General features: G+C 42.9%; 1 protein-coding gene across 2 annotated transcripts; it reads left to right on the top strand.

Moving 5' to 3' along the window:
* The first annotated feature begins 1,291 nt into the window (after positions 1-1,291).
* LOC123504720 (RNA helicase aquarius-like) lies at positions 1,292-21,071 on the top strand. Of its 2 annotated transcripts, none has more exons than XM_045255469.1 (3): positions 1,292-1,476; positions 12,916-12,999; positions 16,314-21,071. In XM_045255469.1, the coding sequence occupies exon 3, from the start codon at positions 16,369-16,371 to the stop codon at positions 20,581-20,583; it is 4,215 nt and encodes a 1,404-aa protein (XP_045111404.1). In that variant the 5' UTR covers positions 1,292-1,476; positions 12,916-12,999; positions 16,314-16,368; the 3' UTR covers positions 20,584-21,071. The 2 variants fall into 2 exon arrangements, with proteins under 2 accessions (XP_045111404.1, XP_045111405.1); XM_045255470.1 differs by lacking the exon at positions 1,292-1,476 and adding an exon at positions 9,316-10,536.
* The last annotated feature ends 682 nt before the right edge of the window (positions 21,072-21,753 follow it).

The following is a 21,753-nucleotide window of genomic DNA, read 5'->3' as shown; positions in this document are numbered from 1 at the left end:
AGATCAAGGTCAAGATCGAGTTGTGGATGGATATGGGAGAGACTTTGGAGTTAGGTTTAGTAGTGAGAAAAGTAAGATGATGATAGTGAATAGGTCTGAGGATGAAAGCAATGCAGTATGGAAAATTGGAGAGAATGAGATGAATCAGGCACGAGAATATAAGTACTTGGGGATGTGGGTGAGTCCAAGTGGGTGTAAAAAGACAAAGAATGAAAAGTTAGGTTTAGTGAATCAGTGGATAAGACGATTGGGGAGTGCAGCAAGAATGAGAGCAAGCAAATATGATGTGCTGAGAGAGGTGTGGAAGAGTGTGGCGGTGCCCAGCATAATGTATGGTATGGATGTGGTTGCATGGAATGAAAGTGAAATTGACAGGCTAGAAGTGGGACAAAATAGAATAGGTAGAATGGCACTGAATGCTCCAAGGTACACAGCAGTAGAAGCTTTGGGAGGGGATATGGGATGGAGCACCTTTAGGGAAAGACTAGTTAAAGCCACACTTAGATACAAGGTCAGGCTGGAAAGAATGGATGAGGAAAGAATAGTGAGGAAGGTGTACCTGTGGAATGAAAGTGGGAGTCAGTGGAGGAAGAGGTGCATGAGTGGTTTACAAGTGGTATGGGGGATGAGAATGGCTGGGAGGAATCAAAGTGAGCGTGAATGGATCGTGACAAGAGGAGGCAGGGTAGGAACTGAATTGGATGCAAGGAAATGGAAGAGTGAGATAGACAGAGAGGTGAAGTGGGTGGGACTGAATGTATGGAAGAATGGGATGGAAGGAAAGAGTACCTTGGAATGGTACAAGGAAAAGGAAGCCCCGATGTATGAAAGGTGGTATGATGGCAGCCTGGGTGGTGACCTTCTCTTCCGAGCTAGGGCACAGTGTATGGATGTGAATGCAAGGAACTACAGGTGGTCTGAGTCCCGCAGCAAGGTGTGCCAGATGTGTGACATGGGGGAGGACGAGACGGTGGAGCATGTCATGCTGGAGTGTGAGAAGTATGAGAGAGACAGGCATGAGATGATGCAAGTGATCTTGAGTGAATTAGGGCATAATAGGAATGAAAGAGTGGAGAAGACAGGAAGGGATTGGATGGTGTTGCTGCTGGGACTGTGTAGAGAGACGAGTGAAAGGATGATGGAGGCTGTGAAGGAGTATCTGGAAAGAATGTGGCGAGCGAGGTGAAGGGATCATTAACGAAGAGAAATGCTACTTTTTTTTCTTTCTTTATTTTTCTGTTTTGTCTTTTTTGTCCTCTACGGGAGCAGCCGATCCAAAGGCCTGGCTCTGAAGCGATCCCGAGCCACCTGTAGCATCAAGATCAAGATCAAGATTGCCGCCTCGTAGTCGTGTGGCAGCATCATGTGTGCAGAGTGTTTCCTCTGATTGGTGAGGTGATCACGTCTACAGGACAGCTGAATATCCAATAGGAGTATCACAGCCTCAGCTTGGCAGTGCACCGGGTGCAGTGCAGGGTAAGGGAGTCAGGGACACGCTGATAGGTTTTGCTGCCATTCTTGTTGGTTTGGTCGTGGCCACTATGTATACATGTGCGCCTGGGAAAACACCAAATTATTCTTGTATTGAGAAAAAGGATGACTAATTGGATGTCAGGAAACGTTATTTGCTTTAATAAGGTGATTGAAGATAATACTCAGGCAACTCTGCCATGCATAACACGACCGAGGCAGCTGACCCGCCGGGGACCACAGATCGACACTAGTGCTGTTTTATTTTTACTCGCTATTTCGGCCTTATCTTAGGTATTATTGTACATTTACACCAACAGCAAAATGACTTTCATTACCCTTCTTATCTTATAGAGCTGGTTATTCTGAGTTATTTGAATCCATACATACCCATCACAAATTATTGTTTAACTTTCTTTTTAAGCTTAAACTTACTGCTATGATCTTGATCTTGATACTACAGGCGACTCGGAATCACTCCTGAGCCGGGCCTTTGGATCGGCAGCTCCTGTAGACGACAAAAAAAGGCACACAGAAAAAAAAAAAAGGAAACAGGGTCCTTTGCTCTAACCGCCTGTACATCTGGCACTTCACATTCTCTCCAGAAACTCCTTCACTGCCTCATTCATCCTTTCATTCGTTTCTCTACTCAGTCCCAGCAGCACCACCATCCACTCCCTCCCTGTCTTTTCCACTCATGCGTTCCTATTATTCCCTAACTCAGTCAACACCACTTGCATCATGTCATACCTGTCTCTGGCATACTTCACACACTCCAGCATCACATGCTCCACCGTCTCGTCCTCTCCCGAGTCACACATCTGGCACACTTTGCTGCGGGACTCAGACCACCTGTAACTCCTTGCATTCCCATCCATACACTGTGCCCTAGCTTTAAAGAGAAGATCACCACCCAGACTTTCATCGTACCACCTCTCATACATTGGGGCCTCTTTCACCTTGTACCATTCCAGAGTAGTCTTTCGTTCCATCCCATTCCTCCACTCATTCAGTCCCATACTCTTCACATCTCTGTCTATCTCACTTTTTCACTTCCTAGCATTCCATTCTGTACCCACTCTGCCTCCTCTTGTCACGACCCATTCCAGCTCATTCTGATTCACTTCAGCCATTCTCACTGCCCACCCAACCTGTAGACCATTCCTCTCTGTCATTCTCATACACCTTTTCCTCCATTTGCTTCCACTTTCACTCCACAGATACACCTTCCTTGCTATTCTTGTATCATCCATTCTCTCAAGCCTAATCTTGTATATACCTAAGTGTCGCTTTTATAAGTCTTTCCCTAAAAGAGCTCCATCCCATATCCCCACTTAAGGCTTTTACTGCCGTGTACCTCAGTGCATTCAGTGCCAGCCTAGCTACTCTACACTGCCCCACTTCTAACTTGTCAATTTCACTCTCGTTCCATGCAATCACATCCATACCATACATTATACTGGGGACAGCCACACTCTTCCACACTTCTCTCAGCTTGTCATACTTACTTGCTCTCATCCTTGCCACGCTTCCTAAACGGCCCACCCACTGGTTCACCAAGCTTATCTTTTCATCTTTGACTTTTCACACCCATTCGGACTCATCCACATCCCTAAGTACTTGTATTCTTGTGCCTGCTTCAACTCATTCTCTCCCAACCTCCATGCTGCATTACATTCATCCTCTGACCTATTCACAATCATCACCTTACTCCTCTCACTACTAAACCTAACTCCAAAATCTCTTCCATACCCATCAACCACATCCAGCAGACTTTGCAGCTCCTCTGCTGACTCACTCATAACCACTACGTCATCTGCATAAAGAAGCACACCTATCTTATCATTCCCCACACTCACTCCTGCATTCATCCTTCTCATTCTTGCTGCTAACTCCTCCGTGTACAGGCTGAAAAGGGTTGGTGACAAAATACATCCTTGCCTAACTCCTCTCTCACTCCTCACCCAGTCTGTTTCTATATCTCCTAAACTGTACTTAGCTCTGGTATCAACATACATGCTATGCACTATGTTGACTATCTTGGCACTCAACCCAATCTTTTCTAGGACTCTACCTAGCATTTCTCTATTCACCCTATCATAAGCTTTCTCTATATCCAGGAAACCCAAATACAATTTACCTCCATCCCTCTTTTTTTTCTCAATCATTTCATTCACCACAAACATGTTATCCTCAGCTCTCCTGTCTGCACGGAAACCATTCTGCTCCTCACCTAATACTCCAGCTCTTTCAATCCACTTACACAATCTGGCATTCAACACCGCACTGAACACTTTGCCTACTGTATTGACTAACGCGATCGGCCTGTAATTTTTCAACTCATTCTTACTCTTGTCTCCGCCCTTATGCAGCAGAGTCACCCTGCACTCATTCCACATTCTTGGCACTGTGTCCGCCCTTATGCAGCAGAGTCACCCTGCACTCATTCCACATTCTTGGCACTCTCTCCTCCTCCCACACCTGGTTAAAAAGCTCAGTCATCCTATCAATCACAACATCACCTCCATTCTTATACAGCTCATATACGCCTGTACACACTTGAAGAGTGTATGGGAAGTGCTGATCAGCTTCCGCCCATTCCAGCAGTTTTCTTCTGCCCCATTCATTCACCACCCACTCATCTTGGGTGTAACCACCTAGAACCTCATCATGGTGACATGTAGGTAACTTTAAACCACTCGACAAATGGCATTCTTTTTAACGCTGTGGTATTCAACCTCTCTCCCTCCCACCACACCACCTTATCACTCACACCACCGCCTCCCTACAGCTCGTATGGTATTTCGTCCGGCCCTGCTGCCTTCCCTTTCTTCTGCCTTTTCACACACTTCTCCACCTCCCTGCTGATCCTTTCATCCAGTTCATCTGCATTCCTTCTCTCGCACCAAACACCTCACCTACACCACCCACTTCTTCCCAGAACTGTCTCATTGCCTCTCTCATTCCTTCCTTCTCTGTTACAACTTCATTATTCACCTTCAAACTCTCCACTCCAACACTGTCTGCCATAATCTCACCTCTCAAGAACTTGTACCATTCACGGCCACCTTCCATGCCTTTCTCTCTTAAAGATTCAATCACACTCCTTTCACACTTTACTTTGGCCTTCACTATCATTCGCTTTGTCATTCTCTGCTGCTTTACATACATGCATTCTGGTACTCATTCTCTGCCTCATTACTTTCATGCCTCTTTTTCCTCAGCCACCTACATTGTCTACTCCTTCTCTTTTGCTCCTTTCTAGCCTCTCTGATTTCATCATTCCACCATGGTTTACGTACTTTCTTTCTTCTGCCTACTCTCACATACCCTATCTTGCTCTCTGCAGCACTCCGCACATCCTCTACCAGTCTCTCATTCACGTGCTCCACATCATGCATACCTCCATCATCCCAGCTTCTTGCACTCAGGTCCACCTGGAAGTTTTCCCACCCTACATCTCTCAGTCTCCACTTTCTCTTCTTCTCTGCCACTTTCACTTCTTTCCTACCATGCAACAGGCACTCCACAACCAGCATATTGTGATCAGACACAATATCCACCATACCATCCTCATCTATTCACATGTGTGACACAATTTCACACATTCTTCCATTCACCAACACATAGTCTATCGCTGACTCCTGCTCCCTTGCACTCCAAGTCACACGTCCCTCAGCCAAAGTTACATTCAGATTCTCTAACTCCATTTCATCCACAAAATCCCCAAGCATCTCACCATTCCTGTTCACACATTCTCCCATAATTCCTACATGTGCATTCATATCACCCATCACCAGCACTCTCCCCTCCATGTTCTCTCACAACTCTCTTCAGTATGTCATACTTCCTCCTGTTCTCCCTCTCAGCTCTTTCACCCATGACAGTCATGTACACCACCACCAGAACCATCTTCTCCACTCTGCCCCGACCATCTGTGCACTCCACTCTCACTGCCAACACATCCTCACTGCTCTCACATGTTCCCACACCAAGCTCCTCTACTTTCAGTCCACTTTCTTTCCTATAAAGAAAGGCTACGCCTCCTCCCTGTGTCTCCTGAGTCTTACGTCCCTTCCCAATCATAGCAAACTCACATCCTTCCATTTGTACCTCACCTCTCAGGTGCGTCTCTGTAAGACCGACTATGTCGAACTTCCATTCCTGGAGCTCCCTAGAAATATCCTCAAACTTACCCACACCCCATCCTCTCACATTCATGCATCCAATCCTCACACTCACTTGCCTGGCTGGTGTCTTCTTCGTGGCGTGCTTTTGTCGTCTCCCGTCACTGGTCCATCGGCTGCAGCGACCTCGCCCTCACCCACTCACACAGCCGTCGACCCATCCTGGCAGTCCCTGCATCGTTCAGGTGCACGCCGTCTTTCTCATACAAGCTGAAACAGTCTACCACGCCGTCCATGTCGATGAAGCTCAGCTTGCCTTTTTTCTTCTTCATCCACTCTATCTTAATTTTCAGCAGCTCCTTTTGCAGTCTTTTGTTGGTGGATCTTCTCAGACGCTCGTAGAACAGGCCTTCCCTGGGTCTCTGCATGACACCTATGACGGCCACACTCATGCCCTTGCCTTCCAACCTCCTCATGGCATCCACAACATTCCTCACCATCTCATCTTCACCAACATATTCTAGGCCGTTTCCACCTCCTTGGATGATCAACATCACGTCCTCCATGCTGGCTGCTTCTTCCCCTACTTTCTTCCTGATGTCCGTGATCTTGGCACCACTCAGGCTGGTGCAGCCACTCTCTCTCATCCTGCACTTCACTTGGCTGGACATCGTCTTCACCATGCCGTCTCCAATAATTCTGATGGGCGCCTTCTTTTTCGTCATTTTCATGGTGTGCTGCTGTCTTGGTCCTTCCTCTTGCCTGCTGGGCTGGGGTCCCACAACGTCCTCTTCAGTCTGGCTGCTCTTCACTTCCTTGGAGTTCTCTTCGGTCTGAATACTTTTCTCGGTCTTCTCACTAGAATCTTCTGTCTGTACACTCTTCTCCTCTTTCTGGCACCGGTAGCTCTTCCACATGTTTCTGGTGACCTCCTTGCAGGGATCACAGAAGTACATGAGGTTGTCGTTGACCAGTGCCTTGGTGTTGGACTTGAATCCAACACAGGCCTTATGATAACAGACCTCAATGGCAATGTCAATAGCAGGAGGTTACTTGATCTTGATCTTGATTCTACAGGTGTCCCAGGTTTTCTCCTGAGGCAGGCCTTAGTATCGGCAGCTCCTGTAGGGGATAGAAAGAAAAAAAGGCAGCAAGAACCTAAACCAGACACCATCCTTAATACTACTAATCCCTGCATCTGGCACTCCACATTCTCTCCAGGAACTCCTTGACAGCTTCTATCATCCTTTCACTTGTGTCTCCACACAGTCCCAGCAGCAACACCATCCATTCCCTTCCAGTCTTCTCCACCCTGGCATCCCCCAGTTCCCTCAGCACCACTTGCATCATCTCATTTCTGTCTCTGGCATACTTCACACACTCCAGCATCACATGCTCCACCGTCTCGTCCTCTCCCATGTCACACATCTGGCACACTTTGCTGCGGGACTCTGACCATCTGTAACTCCTTGCATTCACATTCATGCACTGTGCCCTAGCTCAGAAGAGGAGGTCACCCCCCAGGCTGCCATCATACCACTTTTCATACATTGGGGCCTCTTTCTCCCTATACCACTCCAGAGTACTCTTTTGTTCCAGCTTAGTCCTCCATTCGCTCAGTCCAATACACTTCACCCTTCTGTCTATCTCTCTCTTCCACTTTCTTACATCCTAGTCTGGGCCCTCTCCATTTCCAACAATCATGCTCCAGTCACTTTCAACATGCTTCCCCTCAACTCGCTGGAACGCCCAACTAGTTTCCAGACCACTCTTCACTACCATCCTGACACACTTCTTCCCCCACCTGCTATTCCTAACATTCCATAGAAACACCTTCCTAACTATTCTTGCATCATTCATTTGTTCTAGCCTAGCCTTGAATCTCAGTGTTGCCTTCACATGCCTCTCTCTGAAGGTACTCCATCCGATGTCCCCCCTTAATGCCTCTATTGCTGCATACCCTGGTGCATTTAGAGCCATTCTTGCTACTCTGTTTTGTCCTATTTCTAGCTTCTCTAATTCACTTTCATTCCACGTCATCACATTCATACCATACATGATGCTTGGAACAGCCATGCTCTTCCAAACTTCTCGCAGCACATCATACTTGCTGGCTCTCATCTTTGCTGCACTTCCTAGCCGACCCACCTACTGGTTCACCAAACTCATTTTTTCATTCTTTGCTTTCACACAACCATATGGACTTATCCACATCCCCAGATACTTGTATTCCTCAGCCTGTTGCACCTCATTTTCTCCCAGTCTCCACACCAAGTTTCTTTCATCATCTGACCTATTCACAACCATCACCTTGCTCTTCTCACTGCTGAATCTCACCCCAAAGTCTCTTCCATAGCCATCTACAACATCGAGGAGACTTTGGAGCTCCTCTGCTGATTCACTCATAACAACATCATCTGCATACAAGAGCACACATACCCTATCATTCCCCACCTTTACTCCTGCATTCATCCTTCTCATTCTGGCAACCAGTTCTTCTGTATATAAACTGAAGAGGGTTGGTGACAAAGTACAACCCTACCTGACTCCTCTCTCACTCTTTACCCAGTCCGTTTCTATGTCTCCTAGTCTATATCTAGCTCTTGTGTCCACATACATACTTTGCAGTATACTAACTATCTTTGAACTCAGTCCAATCTTTTCTAAGACTCTGCCTAACATTCTTCTATTCAGCCTGTCATATGCTTTCTCTATATCCAGAAATCCCAAGTATAATTTACTACCCTCGTTCCTTTTCCTCTCAATCAACTCATTCACCACAAACATGTCTTCAGTTCTCCTATCCACAAGGAAACCATTCTATTCTTCACCCAGCACTCCAGTCTTTTCAATCCATTTACACAATCTCTCATTCAGCACACCACTGAACACTTTACCCACTGTATTCACTAATGCAATGGGCCTGTAGTTTTTCAACTCATCTTTACTCTTGTATCCTCCCTTGTGTAACAGAGTCACCCTACATTCATTCCACACTCTTGGCACTCTCTCTTCCTCCCATACCTGGTTAAAGAGCTCAGTCATCCTATCAATCAGAACTTCTCCATTTTTGTACATCTCATATGGTATCTCATCCGGCCCTGCTGCCTTACCATTCTTTTGCCTTTTCACACATTTCTCCACTTCCTCTCTGCTGATTCTATCATTCAATTCATCTGTGTCCTTTCTCTCCAGTGTCACACACCCTTCTTTAACATCAAATACCTCACCAACACCTCCAATCTCTTCCCAGAACTCTTTCTGATCACCTTTCTCATCTCTTCCTTGTCTGTCACCACTGTCCCATTCACCTTGAGGCGCTCCACATTTTCACGGTCAGACATCCCCTCACCCCTCAGGAATCTATACTGTTCTTTGTCACCTTCCACGCCTTTCTCTCTGAGGGACTGAATCACGCTTCTCTCACACCTACCCTTGGCATTCATTATCTTTCGCTTCGTCACTCGCTGCTTCTTCACATATGCTGTCCATGCATTCTGGTACTCACTTTCTGCCCCTTCACTCTCATGCCTCCTCTTTCTCAGCTGTCTACACACCTTATTTAATCTCTTTCTCTCTCTCCTGGCATCCCTAACCTCATCGTTCCACCACGGCTTACACGTATACTTTCTGGCACTCGTCCTCACATACCCTATCTGGCTGGCAGCTGCATTCTTCACATTCTCAACAAATCTATCATTCAATTCATCCACATCATTCAAGCTGTCATCTTCCCAGCATCTCTCACTCATCACTCTCACTCATATGCACTCCGTCCTGTGTCCACACCTGTCTCCAGTCCATCTTCTCCCACAACTGCATCCCGTCACATTTCCAGTCTTCCAGCCTTCCTACTAACTTTCCATTCACCCATCTCCTCTTCCGACCAAAAGCCTGACGCTCCTTGTCCCGCCTCTTAGGGATACACATCATCAAGGGCCTCCTGAGTACCTTGCACTCCACCACTCTAACTATTTCCTCCATCACCCTAACTGTCTCCCTTCCTCCTATATCTTCCAGCCCGTTTCCTCCTCCCTCTATCACTGCCAGGTCTTCGGGCTCCATCTGGTGGAAGGAATTCATCACCACGTCACGGATGCCCCGGATATTGGCCCCTGGTTTGCTCTTATCCATCACCTTGTAGCCACCTTTGGACAGGGAGTATATTTCTTTTCCTATTCCTTTCATGAGGCTGTCTCCAAACAGCCACATCCTCCTAACTTTACTCCCTGTCTTGAGCCACAGTCGCTGGCCATCCTGGATATACCTCCAAGATTGCCGACCTACGCCATCCACGCCGACTCAACATTACCCTGGTCCTCCTTACCTCTCTGTCCATTGACCGTGTCTGGCTGGGAGTATCCTGTACTTTCCTGCTCCTAGCTCCTCCCCTGGCCTCCTGTACCTTCAACTCCTTACTTGCCTCCCCCAAGCTACTGTCCTCTTCCACCCTCAATTCTTCACTGCCACTCCCCTTGGCTACCACGGAGTCTGTTACAGCCTTGCTGCTGTAAGAGTGGTCAGACTCCTGTGGGGTCAGTGTACATGTGGCGCCCCCTACCACCTCTACTTTTCCCTCACTACTAGGGTCAGGGACCTCCCCTGTCCTACCTGTGTCTCCCTCGTTCTTTGCTTTGCGTTTCTCCTCCCACCATGCCCTGGTACTGTCTAGGCACTCAGGGCATAGGCCTATAAGGAAGTCGTTGTTCAGCAGCCTCTGGCTAGCTTCCTTTAGGCCCACACATCGCGTGTGGTACCAATCACCACAAAACTCACACAATATAGAAGTACCCCTATTATCCACCTTACCTTTACATACCTTACAGTCATTATCATACATCCTGCTTAATCACACAAGAAGAGAACAAAATAAACAAAGAAAATCGGGAGCAAAAAACACGCCACGTCTTACCTCCTTGGCGTCAGGTCCACCAATAAGGTAATGTTGTCCTATGCATTTCTTAGCCATTGCAGTTAGGTTAAATTAGGCTAGGTTAGGTTAGGTTAGTGCAGATTCATTCAAAACAGATCAAAATATACCAGAATTAAAAATGCTTCATTTGGTAAATCATACCAATAGTACCTCCTTAAAGTATTTTTAAATATCCCCCATCCCCCAGAGCAAGCTTGAAGGCATGTGGGGAATTGGGGGTGTTTGGCGGGGAGGCAAATTTGTCAAAATTTGCCCCTTAAAAAAAGTCTATGGACCCCCTTAGCCTAAACTACTTGGGGATATGCCCCCGACAGCCCGTAGGGTCTTTACCCTTATCTAACCAAACGTAACTTAAATGTCTTCTAGCAGGGGGCTGTGCTCCCCCAGAATTCCCCTAGACTAAACTAACTGTGGGGGGCTTGCACCCCCTCCAGACTGCCCCCCTGGGATCTTTACCCAAACCTAACCTAACCTAACCTAAATGTCCGACACAGCTACCTTTCTACACACTTCACACAGTTTTTCATTTGAAATAAGCTTGTGGCACACACAGAAGTCAGAGAGATCCTATGCTTTACCACACTACTGCAAGCAAAAGTCAACTAGTCCAGTATTGCAATCATCACACCTGTTTGCTGCCATCACATCAACTATTGTGATCATGAAGCCGGTTAGCCGCCTTGCATTGGTCAGGTGACGTGAGTTTGCAGGTCCACACATTTTGCCTTCTAATTGGCAGCTCTAACGTGATGTGACAACTTAATGCCTTGTGATTGGCAGGTGTGACGTCACGCAACTCGAGACTCAAGACTCAAAACTCAAGATCACAGTGGCTGCATGCTCACCAACATCTGATCACACGCACAACTCTCTTTGCTCATGAGTGGGGCGACAAGCTTCATCATTGTGGACTTTGTTTTTGGGAGGCACCTACCAAACTTTGAAAGCTTGTGTAGGACACACTAAGGCTAGCCACTAAATAAAAACAGTAAAAACATGTTGGGTGTACACTACTTCATTACTAAATGTCAGTATTTTACTGCTTCATTAGGAGCTGCTATTGGTAAGATAATCCCTTCAATTTACTGCAAAATCATGTTTCCTTAAGAGACGGAGGGGGATAAAAAAAACTACAGATTTGTGACAGAAATGAAGTACAGATTCATTCAAAACAGGTTGAAATCTACCAGGAAAAAATTTTTGCTTGGTTTTACCATAAAATTATGTTTTAATAAGAGGGAGGGATGAAAAGAAAACTACGGATTTGCGATGGAAGCGAAGTGCAGATTCATTCAATACAGGTTGAAATCTACCAGAAAAAAATTATTTCATTTAGAAGTGAGCTGTTGGAAGTTAAAAAAATTTACTGAAACTTTTTTCTTATTCAGGTAGTTTCGACCTGTTGTGAATTAATCCAATTTGTTTTTGTAGCAAATCTGCTTTAAAAAATCATTTCCACCCACTTCCTCCCCTCAGGAAACAGGGTTTTGTGATAAAACAAAGCAGCAGATTAATTTAATACAAAACAGACCAAAAACTACCAGAAAAATAATAGTTTTGTTGTTAGCCAAACTTAATTATTAATCTAACCAACCTAACCTAGTCTAACATAACTAAATCTAACTGATGTAGCTAAGAAATGCACACAACGTTACTTTATTCTCGGGAAACGTTCCTTTAGTGTCGCTGGTGCTGAAATTACAGTATTTACCAGTGTTAGTGTTGCTGATGCTGAAGTTACAATACCTACCAGCATTAGTGTCACTGGTGCTGAAGTTACAGTACCTACCAGCATTAGTTCACTGGTGCTAAATTACAGTACAGGTGCCTTCTTTTTTTTTTTAGAATGATTTAGGATTGTTTCACACTATTACTCCGGTCGCACTCCACTTATGGTCCTGCTGCATTCACATGTTCGGTTTGCCTTTGGTCCCATCATTTCCTCTCAACACCAGTGGAATTCTCTCTCTCTCATTCATTCAAAGCAGAATGAAAACTACCAGATAAATATTTTATTCGGAAGTGAGAGCCTGGTGAAAGAGTAAAATATCACTAATGTAACTTCCCTTGCATCTCCTCATACTATTTTGTCTGTCAACATCTAGAAGTTCACAAGTGGCACATGCAACTGGCTTACTGTCATTACTGCCAGTAGGATGATTGGAGATGTTCACAGTGACTGGAGTGGAGGTATAGCTCAGTGGAGCAGATCCAATATAGGAATAGTTACTGTTTACTAAATTGACTTGAAATGCTGCATAACTGTATAATGAGTTATGTTTTGTAAATGTGGGTATCAAAAGTTTTGCTTTGAAAATTGTAAATGGCTTAATAAGGTTTTATATAAATTTTATGATCTTTATCGTAATTACTGTGTACTTTCAGGTACCATTTTGTTGACGCAAACATGATGGCTGCTATAATTACGAAATATGACTGCAAGAGCAGGATGGAACACTTACATTGAAGGTGAGTGAACCTGTATTCCAATGTTTTATTTTCATGTTTTGACAGAATGGTCAGGCTGTATTAATATTTGTGAGATCTTTAAAGGATCTGGCAACAGCCATCTTACAAACTCAGTGAACTGCAGATTTCTTAGTTCAATCTAGAAGCTCATGATGTCATATGTTTTCGTTGCACCACCTTTTTCCTTAATACAAAGTGTAATAGATGTACACTGTGTGTGTGTGTATGTAATTCACCACAGTTGTCTCCTGCTTACCCAGCTAGCCTTCCCCATTATGGAGCGAGCTCAAATCTCATAGACCGATCTTCGGGTAGGGCTGAGACCACAACACACTCCACACACCAGGAAAGCGAGGCCACAACCCCTCGAGTTACATCTCGTACCTACTTGCTGCTAGGTGAACAAGGGCTACACATTAAGAGGCTTGCCTATTTGCTTCACCGTGCCCGGGATTCAAACCTGGGCCTTTTTGGTTGTGAGCTGAGAGTGCTAATCACTACACTACATGTGTGTGTGTGTGTGTGTGTGTGTGTGTGTGTAATTCACTGTTTGATCTGCTGCAGTCTCTGACGAGACAGCCAGATGTTACCCTACGGAACGAGCTCAGAGCTCATTATTTCCGATTTTCGGATAGGCCTGAGACCAGGCACACACCACACACTGGGACAACAAGGTCACAACTCCTCGATTTACATCCCGTACCTACTCACTGCTAGGTGTGTGTGTGTGTGTGTGTGTGTGTGTGTGTAATTCACCTCGGTTGTCTGCTGGTCACCCAGCCAGCCTTCCCCTGCCAGTTCCTGTTAGTTTCCTCCCTCAATCCTGTTATGATTATGCATTTTTTTCTTTTCAGCAATATCTCTCACCACATACTCATTTTCCTTTAGTGCCTTTACCATTTCACTCTGCGTAATCACTTTATTTTCCTCTTCCTGCTTTTTCACTATCTCCTTAAAGGACCTTTGTACCTCCTGATGTTCATGGTTCACTTCTTTCATCCTGGCATCAATTAGGTTAAGGCATTTCTCCTTCCTCAAGTCCCCTTTGAATATTTTCTTCTCCATTTCTAGGAGTTTAGCCTTCATCTCTTCACATTGTTTCCTTAGTTGTTGGTTTTCTTTCTCCATTTCTACTTTTTCCCTCAATAGCTCTTTGTTCTCTATCGTTAACAAATAGATCTCTTTTTTGAAGGAATCGTTCTCCGCTATGACTCTATCCAGTTTTTCTTCTATGGATAAAATGTTTAGGAACTTACTTTGTAATGCCTGAATTCTTGCATCCATATCTAATTTCTCCATATCTAATTAGTCTTTCCAATTTCTTTATGTGTTTCTTTTTATGGGGGGTCCACACAACTGCATATTCCAATCTAGGTCTTATTTTAGTACTTATCAATTTTTTCATCATTTCTTTGTCCATTTAGTGTGTGTGTGTGTGTGTGTGTGTGTGTTTACTTAGTTGTGCTTTATGGGAGGGAAGTAATCTCATAGCATCCAGTCCCTATATCCATTATCTAGTTTCTTAAAAGCATGGATAGTTTCTCACTAAACTTGTTCCATTTATTCAAATTTCTATGAGGAAAATTATGTTTCTTAATGTCTCTTCTACAATTTTCTTTCTTCAACTTCATAGTGTGTTGTTCCCTTGTATTTCTGTGTGTTTAGATTAGAGTCAAAAGTCTTCTCTGTCCATGTTCTCCATATATACCATTTATGTAGACATTTATCAAAACTCGTCTCTCCCTTCTCTCTTCAAGTAAAATTTTGTGATGTTTTTCTTTTTATGAGGAGAGTACATGACTGATGCATATTCCAATTTGGCCTTATCTTGGAAGTCAACAACTTCTTTATCATTTTTTCATCCAGATGTGAAAAGATAATTTTTACTCCACTTTAATAAATCCATAATCCATATCAATATGTTTATCTAGAGTCAAATCCTCCATACCAGTTACCCCCAATTCCACCGCCTCAATTTCTTTACTTGACACCATTCATGTCATAATCATTTAATACTCTTTTTATCACTATTACCAAACTCAATCATCTTACTTGATTTGACTTGATTTAATAGTGGAGGTGTCTTGTGTCCCTTGCTGGTACTTCACTACCAGCTTCCAACACTTCCACTCTCTTTGAGGATGTTGTGCTGTGCTTTCTGTAGTGGGATGCCCAAAACCTGTCTTCATGTCTTGTTTGATCAAATGTTCTCATTTTGTTCTGTGTGTGTGTGTGTGTGTGTGTGTGTGTGTGTGTGTGTGTGTATTTTACCTAGTTGTATGTTACAGGGTTTGAGTGGGGCTCATAGTGACCTGTCTCCATATGTACATTTATCTAACTTCTTAAATTTGCACACACTTTCTGCTGTTACAATCTCTTCACTTAATCCATTCCAGATGTTTACTGTTGTATGTGGAAAGCTGAACTTCTTGATATTCCTATGACACTGACTTTTCATGATTTTCTTGGAATGTCCTCTTGTTTGTCTGTCTCCCTGCTCCGTCAGTGTTACCAGGTCTTGTCTATCTATCTTCTCCATACGGTTTACTAACTTATACATCGTTATTAGGTCTCCTCTTTCCCGTCTATCCGTCAAAGTTGGTAGCTCCATCTCCTTCAGTCTTTCTTCATAGGGAAAATCTTTTATTTCAGGGACCATCTTTGTAGCAGCCCTTTGTATCCTTTTTAGTTTCTTGATATTTTTCTGCCTATATGGCAACCATACCACTGCTGCATATTCTAGTCTAGGTCTTATCAATAATATCTTTTTCATTATACTTTTATCCATGTAATTGAATGCTACCCTGACGTTCGTTAGTGTCTTGTATGTTGAAGTAAATAATCCATTTACATGTATTTCTAGAGTCAGGTTGTCTTGTATAATCACTCCCAGGTCTTTCTCTTCTCTTCTTTTCATTATAGTCTCTTTTCCCATTTTATATTTCCATGTAGGTCTTCTATTACTTTTACCCATTTCCATTACATGGCATTTCTTAGTATTAAATTTTAATTTCCACTTCTGGCTCCATCCCCAGATCTTATCAATATCTTTCTGTAATTCTATACAATCATTTTGGTTTTTCATAACTCTCAAAAGCTTGGCATCATCTGCAAACAAATTTATGTAGTGTATGTGTATGTGTGTGCATGCTTGCACAGATGATTTATGTTGTATGGTTATCATGATTTTGGCTAGAAGAAATTTTGGAGAATGCTTCAGTGGATTAGTTAAAATTAAAAGGAAAATTAATTTTATATAATTACTTTATTAATTTTCACGATACATATAGTGTAGTAACCTGTTTATTTTTCAGGAAATCCAAGGATGTGTTATTGGTATTTGTGAAGGCGGCCATCCCAGTTTTCAAGATGAAGGGACTGACAGTTGAGCAGATCAGTGCTGATCGTGTCACCTTTTTGGCACAGCAATACTGGTCACCAGACACCAAGGAAAAGCACCTTCCATATGACCCTCAAGTCATCAGTGATATATATGAGAGTGAGGTCAGAGCAACAGATTTCAGTACTCGTCGTATTGTGGTCCTTGAGCTGAGTCAGTACTTGGAGAACTATGTGTGGCCAAATTATTCAGAAAATGCCAGCCCAGTACATCTCATGTCTGTCATCATTTTAGTTAATGAGAAGTTTCGTGAACGTGTACCAGCTTGGGAGTCTTTTGTGAAGCACCCAGGACCTTTTGCAGGGTTTTTGAGACACTTGATGAAGGCATGTTTAGATACAAGTAACAAGTTTTCACAGAAAGAACAGACTCATATGATTGTATTTCTCAACCATTTGTACAACAGCATTGAGACAGATCTTATACGTGATGGTATCAGTCACACTGTGTCGTACAACATTCTGGAGTGTCTTTCTGATGGCCAACTTCAAAATGTATTGAAGGAGTTCCCTAATTGGGCCAAAGCTTTGAAACGAACTGCACGTCATAGAAAAAAGTTGACTGGTGTTGAACTGGAAAAGTTTAACTTTGATACAAAATTTCTGTACTCCATGATGCAACAGTTTTTGAAGAAGTTATCAATCATATCTGTGGAAGACAATGAACTGAATCAAGATGTTGTACATTACTGTGAAAGATTCCTCGAATTAATGATTGACCTTGAATCTCAGCTTCCAACAAGGAGGTTCCTCAATACACTCTTGCATTCATGTAATTTTCTGGTAAAGTGCCACTTATCTTCGCTATCTACCAGAGAGGAAGGCAAGCTTTTTTCACAGCTACTGCATATACTAAAGGTTTTTGCCCAGTTTGAAATCAATGATAACACGGGACAGCCTCTCTCTGATTTAGATGTGATGAAAATTCATTACAACCAAGTCAAGGAAATGCAGAGCATCACATTTAAAAACTTCTCAGAATTAACTCAATTTAGTTTTTCAAGTATAGCTGCAGTGGATGACACAGAAACTTTAAGGCATTACATTGATCAGCTAGAAGACCCAGATGTCCTTAAATTGTGTCAATTGCTCAATGTTTTACCAATAGAAGATGAGAGTGTAACAGACAGGAAATATTTGACTGAAGTGATTCTTTGGAAGTACCAGAGGCGTATATCACAGCTTGAGGCAATTAATCGTATGCCTCTCTACCCAACAGAACAGATAATTTGGGATGATAATATTGTTCCTTCTGAGTACTTTTCTGGTGATGCATGCTTAGCTTTACCCAAATTGAATTTGCAGTTTCTAACACTGCATGATTATTTATTAAGAAATTTTGACTTGTTTAGACTTGAGTCAACTTATGAAATCAGGCAAGATATAGAGGACATTGTAATGAGGCTTAATCCATGGTTAACTGAAAGTAACCAGATCATTTTCAGAGGATGGGCTCGTATGGCACAGCCAATTGTGAATTTTGCTGTATGTGAAGTAGCGAAGCCTAATGTAGGTGAAGATAAACCATCACGAGTGAGGGCTGATATTACTGTAAACTTGAGTGTTAGAAGAGAGATAAAAAATGAATGGGAAGCATTAAGAAAGCATGATGTTTGCCTGCTTTTGTCAGTGATTGCTCCCAAAGAGTTACCCAATCCCCAGGGACACTTTCCAGATGAATGGGGAATCCGTTACATTCGGGGATGTGAGGTTGAGGGGATGCTAGATGAGAATGGCCGTGTTATAGAAGAGGGACCTGAACCCAAGCCTGAACTCAAAGGTGAAACTAGAACATTTAGAGTCTGGTTGGATTGTAATCAGTACAAAATTGATATGGACAATATCAAGTCAAATAATGGAGGTGAGGATGTTTATGAAACTTTCAACATTCTGATGAGGCGTAAACCTAAAGAAAATAACTTCAAGGCTGTGCTGGAAACTATCCGAGACCTGATGAACACCAAGTGTGTGGTACCTGACTGGCTTCTGGACATCATCCTTGGATATGGTGATCCAGGAGCTGCCCATTATTCTCAGAGGGAGAATGCTCTGGGGACTTTAGATTTTAATGACACTTTTCTGAATTTTGAGCATTTGAAAAAGAGTTTTCCCAATCACTCTATTGATCATAACCTAAAAGCAACATTGCAGCCACCATTTAAATTAACATTTGAGGATCAGAAGTCAGCCAAACGACTAGCTGAGGAAGAGGACAACAAAGTAACCAAGAGTATATTTGTGGAGCCCTATGTTGTGCCTAGCCGAGGCCCATACCCTTACACAGTACCTCGCAAAAACAGAGTGCAGTTTACACCAACACAAGTTGAAGCCATTCGCTCAGGAATGCAGCCAGGCCTCACCATGGTTGTTGGGCCTCCAGGGACAGGCAAAACAGATGTTGCTGTTCAGATTATATCTAACATATACCACAATAACCCAGCTGAACGTACTCTTGTTGTTACACACTCCAATCAGGCTTTGAATCAGCTCTTTGAAAAAGTTATTGCTCTTGATGTTGATGAGCGGCATCTTCTGCGTCTTGGTCATGGTGAAGAAGCACTTGAGACCGAAAAAGACTTCAGCAGATATGGCCGTGTCAACTACGTCCTCAGCAAGAGACTTGAGCTCCTAGAGGAAGTAACTCGTCTCAAGGAGTCCCTTGGAGTAGCAGGGGAGATGGGGGCCTCGTGTGAAACAGCTGGCTATTTCTTCCTCCAGCATGTATTGGCACGTTGGGAGTGTTACATGAGTCAGGTTACTACCACTCCAGGCAAACCTATTAATATTGAACAAATATCAGACCTGTTTCCATTCCATGTTTTCTTTAGTAATGCTCCACAACCTTTGTTTAAAGGAAAAAGCTATGAAGAAGATATGGAAATTGCATCTGGCTGTTTTAGGTACTTAGAAAATATCTTCACACAGTTGAAGGAATTTCGTGCTTTTGAGATGTTGAGAAGTGGTCTTGATCGCACTAGGTACTTGCTGGTTAAAGAAGCCAAAATTATTGCCATGACTTGTACTCATGCAGCTCTCAAACGTCGAGAACTTGTGGATTTGGGTTTTCAGTTTGATAACATCTTAATGGAGGAAAGTGCTCAAATATTAGAAATTGAAACATTCATTCCATTACTTCTGCAGAATCCTGAAGATGGACGAAACAGACTCAAGCGTTGGGTGATGATTGGAGATCACCACCAGTTGCCTCCTGTCATTAAGAATATGGCATTCCAAAAATATAGCAACTGTGAACAAAGTTTATTTACCAGGTTTGTGAGGCTTGGTGTTCCTACAGTTGAACTAGATGCTCAAGGGCGAGCCCGCCCATCCATTTGTGCACTCTATAATTGGAGGTACAATAATCTTGGTGACCTTCCTCATGTCATATCTTGGCCTGAGTTTAGAACTGCAAATGCTGGCTTGTATCATGAATATCAGTTGATCAATGTTGATGATTTGGAAGGCCGTGGAGAATCAGAACCACGCAAATACTTCTACCAGAATCTGGCTGAAGCAGAGTATGTTGTACATTTGTACATGTACATGCGTCTTCTTGGATATCCGTCTTCAAAAATATCTCTGTTGACCACTTACAATGGTCAAAAGGAATTATTGCGTGATGTAGTGGAGCAAAGGTGTGCCCGAAACCCCTTGTTTGGCCGTCCTCACAAGATTAGCACTGTTGACAAGTATCAAGGGCAACAGAATGACTACATCTTGTTGTCACTTGTGCGAACCAAAGCTGTGGGACACTTACGGGATGTGAGGCGTCTTGTGGTGGCCATGTCAAGAGCTCGGTTGGGTCTTTATATATTTGCACGTGTCTCACTATTTAAGAACTGTTATGAATTGCAACCAGCATTCTCCATCTTGACCAAGAGGCCACTACAGCTACACCTAGCACCATGGGAACACTGGCCAACACAGCGACCACATTCCCAGGTGGTACAAGAGAAACCTGTTGAAGTTGCAGATGTAACTCACATGAGCAGCTTAGTGCACCAGTTGTATTCTGAGGTGTGTGCCAACATCCAAGCTGTTGCAGGTCTTGGGGAGGCTCCAGGGACGATGGCTCTGCGGGAACTGCCACCAGATACTGGTGCAAAGTACGATTCAGATGAAGAAACTACAGGCAAAGAAGAAGAAACTGCCATGCTCATAGTTAATGAAGTTGAAGCCAAGTAATTTTATGTTAGTGGTAATTCAATTTAGATATATTGTTGATAAAACTTGAAGGAAAAGGGTATGAAGTACATGCACAGTTATTTTTAAAGACACCAATATTGATGTTCTGTTCATGATTTTTTTTTTTTTTTTTTTTTTTACATCTAGTTTTTACACCTTAAATGAAAGGATGAATTCTAAGTAAGCTTAATATTGAATATGTACATATTTGAAAACTTATAATATTTGAAGTTACCTAAGATTAGTGGTTTCTTGTGTGTAGAATGAATCAGCATTGTAGGATAAGAGTAACAATTTGGAATTGGTAGACATGAGTTTTGTGTACATACAATTAAGACTAAGGGATAAGTTCCTTCATATACTTTTTTTTTCTTTTCATTATAGCAGTACAATATTTATATTAATGTTTGCATATTCATTAAAGTGGCAGTTTAATTTTAAGGTCAAAACATTTTGTAAATTATCTTTTATAATGAAGATGAAAAATACCAGTTTTTTTATGCACAGGTATGCTAAGAGTGTAATGGTCTTGTTACTCTTGTGAATATGTTGTGAGATTGCATTCATCGTCATCTTTTCCTAAGTTGGAATTAATCAATCATAAAGCCTATAATGCATTAATAATTGCATTTAGTGCTATCATTTTAATGGTGCTATAATGGCAGTGTGGTTTGGTATTAAGTCACCCTCATCTAGAGTGGTACAGGTTGAACCTCCCAAATCTGGCAACTGCTGGATCTGAGGCTTGCCAGACCATGGAAAATTTGAGACTACAGTGGTCCTTAAGTAAGTGTCCTAAAAACAGCCTGCGTAGTTTTAGTCAGCCTGCATTATAACTATAACATTGTTTTAATGTGGTATATGGTAACTGTACAAGTAAATATACATGCAGAAGGATACAGAAAAACACATGCACTACTGCATGATGGTTTGTGGCAAATATATGTTGTTCCAGGAAATTTAAATCATTCCAGCAAATCAAAATAAGACTTGTTGGATTATTGAATACTGGATTTGGGAAGTCCAACTTGTACAGGTTGCTTGATGTTTTTGTCTCAGTCTTGCCACTTATCAACAATTATTCAACACCCATTACACTGGCAGTCAGTCAGTCAAGTGTTTTTTCTTGAAGTTAATTCACCAGAGTGCCTTCCAGCAATAGTGGAGTAG

This window comes from Portunus trituberculatus, chromosome 17, assembly GCF_017591435.1.
Source record: "Portunus trituberculatus isolate SZX2019 chromosome 17, ASM1759143v1, whole genome shotgun sequence".
Classification (NCBI taxonomy): Eukaryota; Metazoa; Arthropoda; class Malacostraca; order Decapoda; family Portunidae; genus Portunus; species Portunus trituberculatus.
This window is presented reverse-complemented; position numbering and strand designations above follow the sequence as displayed.